Source organism: Pelodiscus sinensis, chromosome 5, assembly GCF_049634645.1.
Source record: "Pelodiscus sinensis isolate JC-2024 chromosome 5, ASM4963464v1, whole genome shotgun sequence".
Taxonomy (NCBI): domain Eukaryota; kingdom Metazoa; phylum Chordata; order Testudines; family Trionychidae; genus Pelodiscus; species Pelodiscus sinensis.
In genome coordinates, this window is record NC_134715.1 from 37,939,587 (window position 1) to 37,958,603 (window position 19,017).

Consider the following 19,017-nt stretch of genomic DNA (forward strand, 5'->3'; position numbering starts at 1 on the left):
CCATCCCTTTATTGAGACTATTAAACAATTGCAACAGAGTGCTGTATAATGCTCCTTATTAAGACTCCATTACCTTTACAAAATGTACCAAAAAACAAATGCAGTTCATGGTATATAGAGAATTAACAAAGACAAATGAAACAAAACTATAGGAGTGGCCCTTAGAAATCTGTCTTTTGCCTTTAATAGCCATGCATCACATGGGAGCATTGAAAGCACTGAGGTAACATTACCCATTTGTCTCATATAAACGTTCCAAAATTTTGAGTTTTAATTCTCCCCTTGTCAGACAAATGAACAATTTTGTAAAAACAAAAGAAAAAAAAAGGAAAAAAAATTATGCAGCACTTTAAAGACTAATAAGATAGTTTATTAGGTGATCAGCTTTTGTGGGGCAGACCCAGTTCTTCAGATCATTCAGATCCTTTTGTTTTACCAAGATCAGACTAACATGGCTTCCTCTCTATTACTCTAGAACAATTTTGTGATTCAGTGCCAGGTTTTCATTTATATGTCTTCGGTTTGTTAGAAAAAATACTAGAAATTCATAGGTGAAAACTGGCAAAAAGATTATAATCAAAATACAGAGATAGATGGCATTGCATGGTTAATACCGTAAAGATCTGTAGCTCAGGTCCACATTTTTTAAAATACCTTTGTTAATTATCTGGACGGTGTAAACTACACAGTTCATTTTAGATACAGTACTAAATTGGAAGGAGCTGTGAACAACCAGGAAGATCTGGAAATATTAGCCAATAATCAAGAGATTAGAAATATGGACAGAAAATACTAAAATGAGATTTAATTTTCAAAGATGTCATTTTAAACATCTGGGGGAAAATAATTCAATGTAAGTAACAATCACTAGGAGTGAGACATCTGGAAATCAGTAAAGCAAAAGGAACTTGAGGATAATCATGAATGATATAGTAGTTAAAAGGTTTTTTTTCTGCCGGGTGACAGAATTGATGTCATCCATATCAACAGGCTCTCTCAGAGAAGTGGCCAGAGAGAGGGGGTAGGCAAACATTGCAAGCAGATAGTGCAGCCCCCTAGTATATCCATTAGCACATAAGACTGGAAGGAGATAAATCTATAAATATGTAAAGGGTGTAAACAACAAGCCTGGGGAGGAATTACTGAGGACTTTACAAAGGGCTAACAGTAGATATAATGCATTTAAAGTAAGAAAGGGAAAACTGCTGAAAAACACTTTTTAACAATGAAATCTCTTTCGCTATAAATCAGTCAAATGGGAAAGTGGTGGCAGTTTGTTTGGCACATTTCATGCCAAACTAGACAAACCACAAATTAATGTACATCAAGGACTAGATGACATAATAGATGTTTTCTGTCAGTCCATGGTTCTGACTAACTATAGGTTCCACTAGCTACTTACGTTTTTCTCAACTTCTGTGAGATGGAGTTATGACTACTTGCAGAAAAATCTACATTATTAAGGACAGGAACACATGGTTGGTCCAGATACAACAGTGAGCAGGGAATGTTTGTTCCCAAGTAATCCTTTCCCCTTTCAAAGCTAAAAGTAAAAAAGTGCATAGCTGCAGAGAATTATGGGTACTTCTTATTCCTAGGTATCCAGACTATGTAAAACCTAATTCTTCTGACCATTCGAGGTTGCCAACAGGAAATGGCTTAGTAATCAGACTTGAAAGTGATGAATGAGCATGGCCAAATTGAAGAAATCTATTTTCTTTGGAAATGGGACATAGTTTATGTATGTAAAGTTTTGGGCAATAGATTTATTTGTTCCTTTTCGTGTTTTTCTGAAGCAAGGTAACTTTTTCCCCTTAGCGTCAAAATCTTGTAACATAAGCCATAAAGTATTGTAGGCTGGATTGAAAGACACTGTTAAATTGCTTTAAAAAATCAGTACTGTGCTTTATAAAATCAAAGGCTGAGAGAGCTATTAGACTGGCAATTATATTTGGGGTGAGGAGAAGGAGTTCTCCTAAATAGCAGCCCATCCAAAGAGTAATATAGCAATGATGTTTTCCCCCTGTCCTCTGTATGTAGATTACATTAAAATGGCTAAATTATGGTGGGAAGTATCAGAGGGGTAGCCGTGTTAGTCTGAATCTACAAAAGCGGTGAGAAGTCCTGTGGCACCTTATAAACTAACAGAAGTGTTGGAGCATAAGCTTCCGTGGGCAAAGACCCACTTCGTCAGTTACATGATGAAGTCGGTCTTTTCCCACGAAAGCTTATGCTCCAACACTTCTGTTAGTATATAAGGTGCCACAAGACTCCTCGCCGCTTATGGTGGGAAGATAAATCTATACATTTATAAGCCAGAGTTTTCAAATCTATAGATTTGAAATGGAGCTTGGGTCGCTTAGGGTCTCTAAATCTAGGCACTCTATTGAAATGCCAAAATATTGGTTTGGAATCCTAACTTTAGGCATCCAGGTTTGAAATGTTTTGTCCTTGAGGAATTGAATCTTCTGTTCACAGAGTGTGGCATCTGTGGTTTTAATAATAAGGGCTGTTGTGACTCTTCTGTCTTTAAATCAGAAAATTCTGTCTTTCTGGAAGACATGCTTTAGTACCAACACAGATTGTTGGGCTTGCAGTAGTCGCTTGGTGAAATCTATGGCCTGTATTATGCAAGAGGTCAGATTGATGAAAATGTGGCCTTAAAGAGGCCTTAACATGTGTGAGCTGGATGGGTGCAGAGTTAATGGGTTAAAGGTACCCAGCAGAGAAATCTTCCTGTGTTGGGTGAATGTCTGCTAGCACCGAGTTTCTGGAGACAGCACAGTCCTATTCCTCTGCTCCCATGACCCATTACTGGTGTGGAAGGGTCGGAGGAAGTCTTGTAGTGGAGGTGAGAGGTGGTGTGGAAAAGCACAGCTTCAGTACACTCGAACCTTGGTTGTTCTAAGGGATGTTCTGCAAGCAGTGTCAAGCCAGGTCTACACTAGATCTGGAAGGTTGCCTTAAAGTATGCAACTCCAGCTACGTACATAACATAGCTGGAGTCGACTTATCTTAAGCTGACTTTGGCACCGTCTTCACAGTGGGAGACCAATGGGCACAAACACTCCCATCAGTTTCCCTTTTTCCTCGCAAATGTGAGGAGTACCAGTGCCACTGGGGGTGCTCTCCACATTTGATTTAGCATGTCTTTATTAGACCCGCAAAATCAAACACCAGAAGATCAATCTCCAGCACAGTAAGTATAGATGTGGCCTAAGTTGCAGCAGGACTTCTTGTGCTTTAACTTATAATGGGAGTGGGTAGCCCTGAAATTAATCAGGACACCCTCGACTGATTCACTATTATTGCCATTCTCCAGCACATCAGGAGCTGCATTTGGATGCTGTGGGAAATCAGGGCCTTTGAATCTCTGCCTATTGCTGTCTGAACTCTTAATGGGCTGAAGTTAGCTTTCATTTAAAGAGTGGCTGGAGAAAGCCTGATTTCTAGTAGAACAAAGGTTGCAGGCCTAAGAAGGATTTGCAAAGGGCTTAAAAAAAACCAAAAACACTTAGTCAGGGCAAGAATTTATTTTGGAATAGCAATATTTACAAGCTGCACTGTCCACATGCTGTTGAAATGTAATGAATATCTGACACCTCTGTTTACTCCGTCAAGTTAATTGCTGAAGGCTTTTGTCTGGCATACTCTATCATGAAAGCCATGTCTCCAATATTCTTTAAACTCTCTCTGTAAATTTCACTTCTAATTTCAGCAGACTGCATATTTTAATTTTGTAATATGAGATTCCATTTCTCTTGAAGGCAGTAAGGGTATGTCTACACTACCACCCTAGTTCGAACTAGGGTGGTTAACGTAGGCAACCGAAGTTGCAAATGAAGCCCGGGATTTGAATTTCCCGGGCTTCATTTGCATCTTGCCGGGCGCCTCCATTTTTAAATGTCCGCAGGTTCGGACTCCGTGCCCGCGGCTACATGCGGCACGGACTAGGTAGTTCGGATTAGGCTTCCTATTCCGAACTACCGGTACACCTCGTTCCACGAGGAATAACGGTAGTTCGGAATAGGAAGCCTAATCCGAACTACCTAGTCCGTGCCGCGTGTAGCCCTGGGCACGGAGTCCGAACTAGCGGACATTTAAAAATGGCAGCGCCCGGCAAGATGCAAATGAAGCCCGGGAAATTCAAATCCCGGGCTTCATTTGCAACTTCGGTTGCCTACGTTAACCACCCTAGTTCGAACTAGGGTGGTAGTGTAGACATACCCTAAGAGTGTTAATTAACCTTAGTGGATTAAACACCTAGGCCTAATCCTATAATCCATTTATCCTGTGAGTACAGGCTGGACCGCTCCGGTCCAGTACCCTTGGTACCTGACTGGTCCTGAACGAGGGAATTTGCTGAACCAGGGAAGGTCCCCGCTACCAGTCTCCCATCCTGCCTTCCATCCCTGCTGCCAGCCCTAGCCACTCCCCTTTCCAGGCTGTCGGGCTGCTGCAGGGGTTGCTGTGCTACAGGGACTGCTAAGGCTGCTCATTTTTGGCCCTGGCCTCGCTAACAGGGCAGCCACAGTTGCCACATCCCCAGCCTTGCTTGTGATACTGGGGCCACCAGCCCTCTTGTCACAGTGGCTTCTAGCCAAGACTCCCTGGTCCAGGAACATCCGTGATCCTCTTAGACCACGGATGTTGCCGGACGAGCAAGTCCTGGTTCTTGGAGGTCCAACTGTAGTTTTAATTCAGTGGTACTACAGTAAAACTCCGATGGTCCGGCATCTGATGGTCCAGCACTCCTGATGGTCCGGCACCATCAGGAACCCGGAAGTGCTCTGGGCAGCCGGACCATTGGAGCTACTCTGCCCCCAGCTTCCCCGATTCAGCCGCTGCTAAAACTGACCAGCGGCTGAATCGGGGAAGCTGGGGGCAGAGCAGCTGGAGTGCTGCCGGGTAGGTCCCGTAGTGCTGCCTCTCAGGGCTGCGGGACCAACCCGGCAGCACCTCAGCTGTCTCCGATTCAGCCGCTGCTGAAACTGATCAGCGGCTGATTCCAGGAAGCCCGAGGTAGAGCTGCTCTGCCTCGGGCTTCCTGGAATCAGCCGCTGGTCAGTTTCAGCAGCGGCTGACTTGGGGACACCTGGGACAGAGCAGCTGGGGTGCTGCCGGGTTGGTCAAGTAGCACCGCTCATCGGCGCTGTTGGACCAAACCGGCAGCCCCCTACCTTCTCTGCCCCAGGCTTCCTGATTCAGCCACTGCTGAAACTGACCAGCGGCTGACTCCAGGAAGCCTGGGGCAGAGCAGCTCTACCTCGGGCTTCTTGGAGTCAGCCGCTGATCAGTTTCAGCAGCGGCTGACTTGGGGACACCTGGGGAAGAGCAGCTGGGGTGCTGCCGGGTTGGTCCAGTAGCGCCGAGGAGCAACGCTGCCGGACCAACCCGGCAGCACCCTAGCTTCTCTGCCCCAGGCATCCCCAAGAGCAGCTGGGGTGCTGCCGGGTTGGTCTCGCTGCGCCAAGGGTCAGCGCTACCGGACCAACCCGGCAGCACTCCAGCTGCTCTGCTGCAGGGGTCCCCGATTCAGCTGCTTCTGAAACTGACCAGCAGCGGCTGAATCAGAGACGCCTGGGGCAGAGCTGGACTATCGGAAGGGGGGGCTATGAGGGGTCTGGGGCCAGACCCCTCATAGCCCCCCCTTCCGATAGTCCGGCATATCTGATAATCCGGCACCCCCTGGGTCCTAAAGGTGCCGGATTATCAGAAGTTTACTGTACTTACATGTGTAAAGTTGGGCATGTGCTTTAGTGTTTGCAGGTTCAGGTCCTTAGTTCTTATTAATGTATTTCTTTTGAAAGAAAAAGGAGAACTAATAGTATTTAAAACCAATTAAATATTTTAGTCTTACCTTATAATCCATCTTGAGGTATATTGGCATTGTATTTAAATATTGATATAATGCATCGCTCTAAAAAGTGAAATCCAGACTAGTTATTCACATTCTAGTCTGTAGTACTTCCAGATTAAACCTTCAGTTGCTTCTACGGTAGACATGATTGATTACAGTTTTCAACTTGATTAACTTTCAGGAATGCACAGAAGGAGAAATGCTAAGGAAATGGAATGAAGGGAAATGGAAAATGTACTATGCATCAGGTTCCTTCTTTTAAGACAGCTGCAGTGCAGACAGAATAACAGAATTCTAAGTGTTAGCATCTTCCTGTTGTGCCTAGGCATTTGCAGCACAGATAGGAGAACAAGGTTTATAATCTAACCTCAGTACACATACAACTACTGTCATGAGTAGATAAGGAGATATAAATAATCTGAATAGTATCTTTTGGCCAGCCACCTAGGCTACGGCTACACTATGAGTTAAGCACGGATTAGCATTTTCCCGTGCTTCATTGCATACTCTCTTTCGTTCTGTTTTTGCACTAGGGGTTTTTGTGCAAAAAGAGGCAGTGTGGCCATGGCTATTTTGTGCCTGTGAGGCATAAGGATTTTGCGGAAAAAGGGTTTTTTTGTGCAAAACGGCCATGGCCATGCTGCCTGTTTTTGCGCAAAAACCCCTAGCGCAAAAACGTAACGAAAGAGTACGCAAATGAACCGCGGGGAAAATGCTAATCTGCACTTCATTTGCATAGGCTTTTGCGGCAAAACTCATAGTGTAGCCGTAGCTCTAAAGAATTTTGGATTCAGTGTGTATGTGTTTGGGGATGAGTCATTGAAGGGAGATCTGTGGGTATCCTCCTGCAAGAAATTCTACTCCTGTTTGGTGCAGTCTGGGTCATTTCAAAGGTAGAAAATTTGCTCTGAGTCTGCAGTAACCAGATATTGTCTCTGTATATACAGAAAGCAAAGTAATTCTTAAAAAGGATAGTTTGTGTAAGTGTGTATTTGTAGCTGTAGTGAAATGTACACAGAGACGTAATGGGGTTTTATATTTTAACATAGCTTTTAGAATTAACCTTTTTTCCATACATGATGTTCTTTCCCTTACCTTTCCTCAGTCTTTCTTCTCGTTCTCAGCAATTCTCCTCTTCCTTGTTCCTAACCTCACCTTCTTCCTCATTGTTTCAGAGGGGTAGCCATGTTAGTCTGAAATAGAAAAAGCTTTTTTGATACCATCCACATTTTTTGTTAGTCTCTAAGGTGCTCCAGGACTATTTGTTATTTTTAAAGTTTCTTCCTTTCTCACGTATCTCACTACTTTTCCTGTTTGCTCGCTGTCTTTTTCCTTTTCTTTTTCTTCCCTCAGCTCCTTGAAAGGAATCACTTCTCGTGAGCTTTCTCCTTCTCCCCAAACATATCCTCTTGCCCCATATTCACTCCTCTTTCACCTTCATACATGTCTACACAATCCCATTTCCAACCAGTAGGCTCTCTTTCTACTCTCACACACCACTCCAATCCACTCTTTACCATTAACCATTCTTGGTGAACTGCTCAAATACATAAACACACCCTAGTCCAGTCTGTTTTCTCCCTCCCTGCAAAACGCATTTGGTATCTCTCCCCTTCCAACCCAACCAGATCATGTTGTGTATATCCCTCTGCTCTGTTCCCAGCAAAATCCATTCTGTATATGTCTCCTTTTTCTTCCCTCTTGTCTTAATAGTATCTTTTGTGATTGACCTTGGGTGGGGTGGGGGAGGTTCAGGCTGATGGAGGAGTGCTGGGAGAAATCTGGTTTCCTGATCTCTCCAGAACAGGAATGTTGTAGGAAGCGCAGTTGTCTCCTTCAGGCCAGAAAAGCAAGAGGCAAAGTTGTTCAGTCTCTTGGGGAGCGAGGAAGCATAAGCAAGACAGCTTCTGTCCAGGAACCAGGAGGAGTGGCCCACTGCCAAGTGCTCTTTCCACTTTTGCCCGCCCCATGTTGGGAGGAGGCAGGGGAGAGAGTGGGCAGCAGGGCAGATGGAGGGAAGGTTAGCAGCCTACAATGAGAAGGAGCCCTGCCTACTCTGAGAGCAGACTGAGCCAGTGGAGTACAGATCACAGGACCCATTCTGTACCAGCTAATTGACCAGAGAGGGCCTGCACAGTTGGGAGAGCTCTCAGAAACTGAAATACAACGATGAGAATGAGGGAGGGTGTAACTCTGGTTTCCTTTACCTTATGTGAGTTAAATTCCATCCCTGAAGAGTAACATGCATTTTATAGAGTCTTTTATTTAGTATGAATGTATCCTTCTACAACCCCTTTTCACAGAGACTCCAGTGCGTGGTTCCTTTCCCTTTTTCCTGGGTTACTTTGCTAACTACTCCAAGTAACGGATAGAGAAGACGCATATGTACACAGAGGAAAAGTCAGATGTTCATGAAGCCAAAAATTTAATCCAAGCCCTGGATTATGTGATTTGCCCACATTCTGTCCTTTTGAGTGGCCTGTTGTCATGGAAAATGGAATGACTAGGATGCATTACAGTGGATACTGAAAGTCAGTCAGTCCTGTTCCTGGACAGATGCATCTCTGCGAAGTGGGTTTTTGCCTGCGAAAGCTTATGCCCAAATAAATTAGTCTTTAAGGTGTCACAGGACTCTTTGTTATTTTTGTGGATACAGACTAACATGGCTACCGCTCTGATACTATATTCCTTGCTTATTTTAGTGTTTGTTATACATTGTTTTTTGATTGGCCAAAATCTTAAATTGTTTAACTTGCAGGGATTTACTTTACAAATGATCAGTTATAGGCTTTTCTATAGAGTCTATCACATTAATACATAAACAGTGGTCTTACTTCACTGTTGGCCTAATTGACAAACTTCAGTTGAATTGTGCCTGCATATGTCAGATGTAAATTTGGCTCAATGTTTCTAAAATATAATTAGTGTTTCAGTAATAATTACAGCATACCTAATTTTCTATGTTTCTGAGTGAGGATGGTATAGGAATCCATGTTCCTTCTATATTTTACCATGTATGTGCTGAATACATTTTTATCTGCACCAAAGAATCTGCAGATATGCACCATCAGTACAAGTACATGCTGCCAGCTGTGGGCACTCTGCTGATCTCTCCGGGGTGGCATCTGAATCTCTCTGGGGTGGTTGTCCAAGTGCACTGCTTACAGGGAATACTTATCTCTGTAGCACATTTTCCCATTTCTAAAATGGTGGTAATGTTTACCTTGAAGGAATAATCAATGGATGCATGTAAAACAGGTGTCAATTTATTGTATTTGCTTAAATGAATGTGATGGCCTATGATTGTAACACCAGTAATGTTACTCAAGATCAAGAGATGTTTATTCAAGTCCCATCAGTGCTTAAAGAAAAAAAGGCTCAATTGTAAAATAAAGATCTCAGACATTTTAAGTCATTTTTCTTAGCAAATGTCTTTATTTTTATTGTGAAAGATTACTATTATTTGGTTAGATGATATTATTTATTATTTATTACTGCTGCTGCTGCTGCTGCTGCTAATGCTACTGGAGTAGAATTTTCTTTTAATACTGTACTGTGGAAAACCTTGACCTGCCAAAGCCATATTTCATCAAAATTTGTGAGGGAAGGAAATAAAACAGTGTGACAGTTAATTACGATCATGGCAGTTGGACTGAAAAGACTGACTTGGCAGGTGCTTCTTGCTGACAGTTTAGCCCTACAAAGCCCTGACAGAAATGTCAGACTCAATAAAATCTTTCAGACTGTGTGAGTGGAGTGATTTTGCTGTGGGAGTGTGCTGGCAGGGGGCTTTGGTATTTTAGGAACCCTTTACCCTCAGTAGCTTATAGAGAAGTTCACAATCCTGGTCTGTTTGAGCAGATATTAATTTTTTGATACCAACTATTTGGTTATGTCAATGAGTTTTACATTTTTGTCAGTGTTAAATTATTTCCTTAGAGTTCCAGTAAAAGAAGTAATTTGAGATACCGTGATTTCCAGGAAGATTTTTAAAGCTCATACCTTTCGTTTTTTATTATAACATTTTTTACATGAAAAGACTCAATCTTTATGTAGGTCTACTCTAATATTAGATGGTACATAAAGTGGGCCACATGTCTCCCCTCTCACCCCACCCCACCCCAAATAAAAGAAAGAAAAAACTCATGGGAGTCTTTTTCCTTAAAGATTACCCCACAGCATCCTGTTGGGTAGAGGGGTTCACTTATCCTTTGTGAAGTCTGTGAGGTGTGTCCCCTAACCTGGCTATCTCAATAAATTCAGAGTCATCTGTGCTGAGATGCTATCCTTGCCCATGGCAGGCCTTTCCAACCTTTCCTTGGCTTCTCAGCAGTGCATCTCTGAGAGTGACCTACGTATTACATAGTTCTTTAAATCGGTCATAGTGTTCAAAACCTGGCATGGTCAGCTCACCGGTTTATACTTCACAGGTAGATGTGTTGAATTCCATGTTTTACTGTGAGACTTTAGTGCCCTGCCTGCTTTTTATGAATATTAAGATTCATGGCATACCTTGTAGGAGTCTTGCATTTTCTTGGAGTCCCCTTACACTGTTTTGTAATATTCCAGGTGTCCCTTGGGCTGCCACCCACCTCTTCTCTTCAAAAGGCTAATTTCATGGCGCTTTATACTTATTTGGCCAAATCCTTCTCACCTTACCCTTATTATCCTAAGTAGGACTATTCATATGAGTAAAATGAGAAGGATTAGACGCATGGGTGGTGAATTTAGATGATAGGAAGTGGACACCACATGAAAACATAAATTAGTCACTTGAACTTCATTTGATTGATCGGAAAGGTGTCAGCTGTGGGTCTGAGCACAGATCTGAGACTAGGAACTACTGTCTTCTAATCTTAGTTCATCAGACACTTCTGTATCATGGCCAAGTTGCTTAAATTCTTCCACCTGTGAAACAGGTACCATATGGATATACTTCATGGTTGTATTATGAGGGTTAATTGGTTAATGTTATATGGCATTATTATAAATACTAGGCGGTACTATTCTTTGGTTATAAATACATTTTTTTCTCTTAGGTTTACTTTTTTGTCCAGTGAGCTGTGTTATGCTTTCTATTATCAGCCAACTGCAAGTATCATTTACTGTGGCCCTGAATCTGTTTTCTTTGAAGTCAGTTGCAGCACTATCTTCTGCAGGAGCAACATTGACCCTTTGTGTGCACAATAGGAAGCAGTCATTGTTTAGTCATTTTTCTGCAAAGTTGAACAGCAAAGTTACTGTTGCTGAAATCAGTTGAGCATGCCCATGATATGGGGTCTGCTTAGTCCTCCTGCTGATTTTCAAGTGTGTAGTAGAGTTTGGCATTATGTGGCAGCTCGAGGATACTGTATTTAAACCATATAAGAGGAAACGGGGAACTTCATAATTCTTATAAGTATCTTCTTTGGGTAATTAAAGCATTATTTTGAGGGAGTAAGCAGGTTCTTGGTTTGATTTTAATCTAACAGACACTGGTAAAACTTTATCTTGATTTCTTGGAATTTACCTTTATTGAGCAATCCTTGTCTTCTGCCTTCTTATGCCCTACACTATGTTCCTGATTCTGCAGCTTGATTTTGTGCTGGACTCCTGCACTAAGAACTCCATTGAGGTTGACCGAGTTCTGTGCAGGTCAGCTGCAGAACCTGATCAATTTCAGGATCAGAGCCAAAATAAATTTGAGTCAAAATTTATATATGCTGTGTTCTGCAGAACTACTTGGCTGCGTCTAGACTGGCAAGATTTTGCGCAAATACTTTTAACTGAAACGTTTTTCCGGTAAAAGTATTTGCGCAAGAGAGCATCTACACTGGCACGGATGCTTTTGCGCAAAAGACATCTTTTGCACAAAAGCATCCATGCCCAGTGTAGACGCTCTCTTGTGCAAGAAAGCTCCGATGGCCATTTTAGCCATCGGGCTTTCTTGCGCAAGAAATTAACTTGGCTGTCTACACTGGCCCTCTTGCTCAAGTATTCTTGCGTCAGAGGGCTTATCGCTGAGCGGGAGCATCAGAGTATTTGCGCAAGAACCACTGATTTTGTACAGTACAAGGTCAGTGTTCTTGCGCAAATACTCGCGGCCAGTGTAGACAGGCGGCAAGATTTTGCGCAAAAGCGCTTGCTTTTGTGCAAAATCTTGCCAGTCTAGACACAGCCCTTATTTTTACAACAGTCCTGCATACACTTCTAAGATGAAGGGTCTGGCTGTGATTTCATTATGAATGCTTGTTTACAGATTTCATTCATGAGCCGAACCTTTAACATTTCATTTAGGGGGAAATTTATTTTTAAATCTGTTCAGCAGTTTAAGTGGAAAAAAAATGACCAAAAAAGGCTTTTTTCCCCCTAGTTATTCACTCTTGGAAGTGATTGTCTACTTGAGAAGGTGATAAATTATTAGCATGTCACTTATGAAGCATAATGCCAAATGCACCTGGTGCTGTACAGTGGGTTAGATGCGTCAAAAAAGTACAGTCTATAATGTCTTGACATTGGGGAAAAAAAACCTGTTGGAGTAAGCAACCTTCTTTTTCTCCAGTGGTAGTACTTATAACTACAACGGGGGTGTTAAATTATTTTAAGCTATGGTGTTGAACAACACCTACATACACCCTATCACATAAAGTAAACTCCTCCACTTGAATTTCAGCTCATGTATATGATGCTGGGTGTACCTTCCCAAATGATTTCTTTCCTTCACCCAAGAAGTCACTCTTACAGCACGTTGGGCATTGGTTTAAAGATGGCCAGATGTAACACCCATTGAATTCAGACAGTCACTAATTTAAATGGCATTGGATCAGGCTCCAGGATCTGGGAAGGGAAAGGTGAACTGAGGTTAGCCCCTTGTTCATCATAGTATAAGGAATGTCATATGGGATTCTGCGACTATGTACACCACATACTGAGCAGCATATGTGTAGCTCTGATTGTCAGATATAGATAGCAGTGGTTAATTTTAACACGGATGCAATATAAAATACACCTAAGAGTTTGACTTCAGAATGCACATGGGAAATGGATCTTTCACTGTTATTGACACCTAGAATCTTAGGTCTTACAGTAGTGTTATTAATATACAAATAGTTTCACATGGTGTACTTTGGAATTCAGGGAATTTGTGTTACTGGTAAAGACATGCACACACGTGCTCTTGGAAACCATTGGGCTACCTGTAGAGTTATTTATACTTTAGTGGGAGTAAGGGTGGCAGTATCTGTCTCCAAGTGTTTTTTTAAAGTGCTATGCTTTGAGATTATCGTAAATGTGTAGAAAGTGGGTTAAAGAGGAGCTGGCAAAAAATTAATCTGTATACAGAAAGTAAGACCCAAACTGATGGTAATGCTTAGTACTTACCTATTGCTTTACATTTTTCACAGCACTGTAAAAAGATGAATCTTATTTCATATTTCTAAAAAGAATTGTGTAATTTTATTTTCATGACATTTCAAATTATTTAAAATTCTCAGGCAGGAATGAAGCAGCTAGATTCCTCTTATCCTCTTTTTTCAGTTTGGTTTTCTGGGAATTTGTGGTGAGACTTTAGCACACGTGCATGCTGTCTCGCTTTCTGTCTGTCTGTCACTCCCCCCAAACTTTATTTTTGACTGCCTTCATTCTCAGTCAGTTTGTTGACAGGAAATGAGTCTGTACCAGTACGTGCTTTTTGAGCACTATTTCTGTGTAGTTGTGATGATGACATCAATGTGTGGAAGTCAGGTGGGGGGCGGGACAGGGAGTCTGCTTGGCTTGCCGTTGGTTTTGGCAATGTAGGATTGGAAGGCTAATCATAATTTGTTTTTCTGACGGCTGTATACATCAGAAGTCCAGGCAGCCTTAATGAACATTGCCTGCATTAATTTGAAACCCTTTCTGGGAGAGCATGGGAAAATGGGAAATGAATATTTGTATGTCATCCTTCAGATTAACAGTTTATGCAGCACTGGAGCTCTTCCGAGCACATGGTGATGACGACAGCTCTGGAGCAGCTGGTGAAGAAATCTCTACTATAAATGTCTGCCTGTCTGCATTTTTACAGGATATCCTGTTAAGCCAAATGAGTTTATTTACTTTAGAATATAGGCTAAATATGACGCACAATATGACAACCTAGTTCCACATGTACATACAAGCATGGGGATTCAAATCTGATGTCTGTGTATCATAGATTGCAGGCAATTTATTTTCAGATGTTTTATTACTTTTTTTTTCAGCCATGTGTCTTAACTATGAAATATTTTCCTCTGCTTGTAGCATATTTCCTGTGTGATGCCAAATAATAAAAAGGCCACATTTCTTCATTGGGATCTGCTGTCTTGGGCTGTTGTGTTGGTCTGGTGCCAAATTCCATTAACTTCAGTGGGGCTCTGCATGGATGTTGGAGTTCATACTGTTGGATTAGTGTGCATGATTTGGTTGGGGAAGAGGAGAAGTGAGAGTATGTTCTTAAGCTTTATGTACACGTACATGTAGTTTATAATTTAACTTTTCTTTTCACTCTTTGTAAATATTTGGGGATTTTGCCATCAGTGAGATTAACTGAGATGCTGTTCAGTTACTTTGCAAGTTCAACCTGTTGTTTATACTTGGGATGACCATTGTCTCCACAGTGAAACCTGCAACATAGATTCATATCAAGAGGGATCCAGTTCCCTTCCCCCCCCCCAAAACATCCATGCCTGCTATTTTTACATCCCCTCCCCCAAATATTGCCCTCTCTCCTAATAACTTCTGGTGTCAGGCCATTTTCATGTACAATTTTCATATAGGCCCTGGTCATGTAGAAACGTTCATGCACAATTGTATGCCTCTAAATAGTCCTGCAAGTGAGATATTAAGTTCATATATAAGTCTTTTCAGGATAGGAGGCTTTACTACCTATTAAGACTGGCTTATTTTCCAAAAAGTTGATTCTATTATAAAGATCCATTTATATTGAAAAATGTATTACGCTTCTGTAGACAATATTTTACCACATTCAGCTTGATTTAAATCAATAGGGCTGTGACCCCTGGGTATGTTAAAAGTGCACTCATTTCATTGGAGAATTTCTAACACTGCTGCAACACATCAAAAAAGCTGGATAAAAAAACAAGTCCCTTCTCTAAGACTTCTTAGCAATCCCCTTGACCTACTCTATTATTGTGTTAGGCAACATTTATTGAACCTGGAGGAAGACATCTTCTAGATTCTGGATATCAAAAGTTAAAAATTGATTATTTTCCCTTGAAATTTATGGAAACAGCAAAATCACTAACTATTTTATGAGCTCTGATCTCTCTGACTCTAAAGCATTTAGCAAGAACTGTTCTCGAATAGAGCATCAATAGCAGTGGTTCATTGGCACACATGCAGCATAAGGATTCAGACATGCAGAAAGACTAAGGACATGCAGAAATTAGAAGTTGCCAAAGAAAAGAGATTAAAATCAGCATTGCCGGGAAGGTGTTTTAAAATAATGGAGAATAATTTTTAAAAATATATTGGAAAGTGACCCTTAAAACACAGGGGGTATGTCTACACTACCACCCTAGTTCGAACTAGGGTGGTAATGTAGGCATACCGCACTTGCAAATGAAGCCCGGGATTTGAATTTCCTGGGCTTCATTTGCATAAGCCGGCCGGCGCCATTTTTAAATGCCGGCTTGTTCGAACCCCATGCCGCGCGGCTACACGTGGCACGGGCTAGATAGTTCGAACTAGCAAGCCATTCCGCACTATCTAGCCCGTGCCACATGTAGCCGCGCGGCACGGGGTTCGAACAAGCCGGCATTTAAAAATGGCGCCGGCCGGCTTATGCAAATGAAGCCCGGGAAATTCAAATCCCGGGCTTCATTTGCAAGTGCGGTATGCCTACATTACCACCCTAGTTCGAACTAGGGTGGTAGTGTAAACATACCCAGGGAGACATAGTGGCATAATGTTATGAAGAAATGTAAGTAGTTTGTAGGGTGCAATCCTGCTATGGCAACGGGGCTGATCCAGGATGATTTACAGTGTCTTTTACATCATTGGTGGCGAAATCTGATTTGATGACCATCTGGGGATATGTCTACAGAAGGGGTTTTTTTTTTTCAGAAAAATGGCCGTTTTTCCGAAAAAACTGAAATTACGTCCACACTGCAATTGTGTTCTTTCAAAAGAAAATCAAAAGAACAGAGGGGTTTTTTCCAACAGCGGTAATCCTCTTTCTATGAGGAAGAATGCCTTTTTCGAAAGAGCTCTTTCAGAAAAAGGTGTGTGTGGATGGGGAAGAGGGTTTTCTATTGAGAGAAGAGGCCTCCAGGAAAAAGCATAGGTTCCCTGGTGGCCACTCCATCCAAAATAATCACAACTCTATAGTTCCTGTCTCCTGGTCCCTCTTAAAGCTGCAGGCACCCTGGACAAGCCTTGTGGCAGGAAGCCGGCCTGGGAGCAGCACCCTGAGCGTGCGGCTCTCTCTTCCACAGGCACTTCCAGCATGTCCCAGCCTCAAGCCTCCCGAGACCCCCCCTGACCCTCACAGGGAGCAACCCCAGGGCTCCCAGGACCCACCCAGAGGGACCAAGAGTTGGGCACCCTCCTGGTCTGGAGCAGAGATCCTTGAGCTGTGGGGCAAGGAGGAGATACTGCAGGGATCTCTGCTCCAAGTAGAGTAAAGCCGACATATATGGCTGGATAGCCGATTCCCTGGCGGAGCGCAGACACCCACCCCAGACATTAGAACACGTCCGGATTAAGATCAAAGAGCTCTGACAAAGATACATGAAGGCCATAGAGCACAGCACCCAATACCTGCCCCTACTAGCATCAGTCCAGCCGTCATGGTGGACTCCGGCCTCGACATGCCCATCGTCGCCCAGCCAGAGGTCACGGCAGAGGAGCAGGAGGAGGACCAGGGACAGCAGCAGGAGGAGGAGGAGACAGATGACACGGCCACTGTCACGCTCTCCTTAGAGCCAGTTCCCATGAGCCAAGACGTCTCTCAGGCCTCCTTTGATGCCGGGGAGTGATCTTCAGGTGAGTGCTCTCAGTTTGTCACACAGACAGGATGGGGGAGATAGGTGCAGAGGGGGAGGGGTGCAAGCGCTGCTTGGGCTGGACATTGTGCTGCAGTCTGTGCACATGAAACCACATGCAGTGCTAGTGTGTGCCAGGCGGACTCAGCAGGCATCCCCTGAGCACGCCTGGGATCCTACTTCCATGCTTAGGGAGGCCACACGCACGTCTGGCCCGACACCCACCCACCACCTGCCAGGGCTGGAAACAGCCTAGCCACAAGGGTGCAGGCATGGCCCCAGACACCCCAGGGAGTGCTGCACACAGGCATGCCTGCTCATGTGAAGGAGCATCCGCTCCCATGGGCAGCGCTGCAAGGCTCAGGTGTGTGTTCGGGCACCAGGGAGGGCCGGGGTGCTCCCAGCAACTCTGACACCCGTGGGGGGATCCCACTGTTGCTGGACACTTCCCTTGTCTGTTTGTCCATGGGCCGGGGGGAGGGAAATAGGCAGCATGGTCCCCTGGGCACCTCGGGACTCCTGTGAGGCAGGGCCTATTGTGAAGGCCACACATGGCCTTGCTCCCGGGACATCCCCCTCCTCTGGCCTGAGGAGTGTTGGTCACTTCTCATGGAGGAGGGCATGGCCTAAAGTACAGTGTCGACAAGGATGACTGAAACAAAAGATAGGACTGTGTAGCACTTTAAAGACTAACAAGATGGTTTAATAGGTGATAAACTTTCGTGGGCCAGACCCACTTCCTCAGATCAAATTGTGGAAGAAAATTGTAATGACCATATATACCAAAGGGATACAATCAAAGAAAGTGAACACACATAAAATTGACAAATCAGATTTTAGAACAGAAGGGGGATGAGGGGAGGAGGTCTGTTCTAAAATCTGATTTGTCAATTTTATATGTGTTCACTTTTTTTGATTGTATCCCTTTGGTATATGTGGTCATGCCAATTTTCTTCCACAATTTGATCTGAGGAAGTGGGTCTGGCCCACAAAAGCTCATCACCTAATAAACCATCTTGTTAGTCTTTAAAGTGCTGCATAGTCCTGTCTTTTTTGTTTCAGCTAGACTAGACTAACACGGCTACATCTCTATTACTATTCTACATGGATGACTGACCACCTCTACCTGTTTTTATTCTCCCCAGCCGGACCAGTCGGGAGTGAGGGGCGAGCCACACCACCCGAGCCGGCTGCCAGAGCCTGGGGGACCCGAAAGTGCTCCAGGGTCCAGGAAAACCTGATGCAGCAGCATGTCAGTGTCCTGCACAACATGCAGCAGACCCTGGCGCAAAAGATCGGGGAGGACGCAGAGTGGCAGAACCCCACGTGAGACAAACTCATGTAGCGGCGCAATAGCATGTGTGCCATCATGAGGGAAATGATGGCACACCTGGCTGCTGTCATTGCTCCTGCCTACCACCCTCCTGCCAACCTGCTATGCCCATTCCTCCCCCCATCCCTTCCACCCACCAAGTGATGCCTCTGCTTCCTCCTCAAGCAATGCCCATGGCCCCTCCCCCCCTGCCATCCCTGACCGTGCTCCAGCCCCCTATGGTCCCAGAACCCACCCAACCCTAAGTCCGATGAGGTCCCCCATCTGAGGTGGCAGATCCAGCTGCCTCCCATGTCACTCTGAGCCCCCCCCCTCCCCTTCCAGGTTATTAGCTTCTCCTCCCCCTCCCCCTTTTTAAAAGACAAATACAAACTTCCTTATGTTCAAAACCAAAGAAGTGTCTTTATTGAGAGGTCAGGGAAGGGGAGAAGGGAGGGATTGTGGTGGGAAAGGGATAGTGTAGCAAGCCGGAGGCCCTGGGGAGAGTTACTCGGGTTCTTGAGAGAAACTCTCTCTCAGGGCCATCCAGATTCGCACCCCATCCTGATGTGCCTGGAGGATGGCAGCTGTCCATGATTGCTCAAAGGGTCTCTCTCGTGGCCAGCCTCGGCCTCTGCCCCCCACCACTGGAGGAAGTCCTCCCCCATCCTCTCCACAATGTTGTGGAGGACATAACATACTGACACCACCTCAGGGATGTTGTGCTCCCCCATGTCCAGGAGCGTCAGGAGGCACCTGAACCACGCCTTGAGGCGGCCGAAGGTACACTCCCCCTGGATCCTGGCGTGGTTCAGGTGGGCATTATATTGGTCCCTGCTGGGGTC

At 44.1% G+C, this 19,017-nt stretch overlaps 1 protein-coding gene across 8 annotated transcripts in view; it reads left to right on the forward strand.

Moving 5' to 3' along the window:
• AFG2A (AAA ATPase AFG2A) overlaps positions 1-19,017 on the forward strand; it is a 286,867-nt gene that overhangs the window by 77,913 nt on the left and 189,937 nt on the right. The window contains exon 14 of one of the 8 annotated variants that reach the window (XM_075929854.1): positions 13,787-15,328. The exons of the other annotated variants lie outside the window; for them this stretch is intronic. Within the exon in view, the coding sequence (XP_075785969.1) occupies positions 13,787-13,976 (190 nt within the window). The 3' untranslated portion in view covers positions 13,977-15,328. Of the gene's footprint in view, positions 1-13,786; positions 15,329-19,017 lie in introns of those variants that run through there. 8 annotated transcript variants of the gene reach the window in all.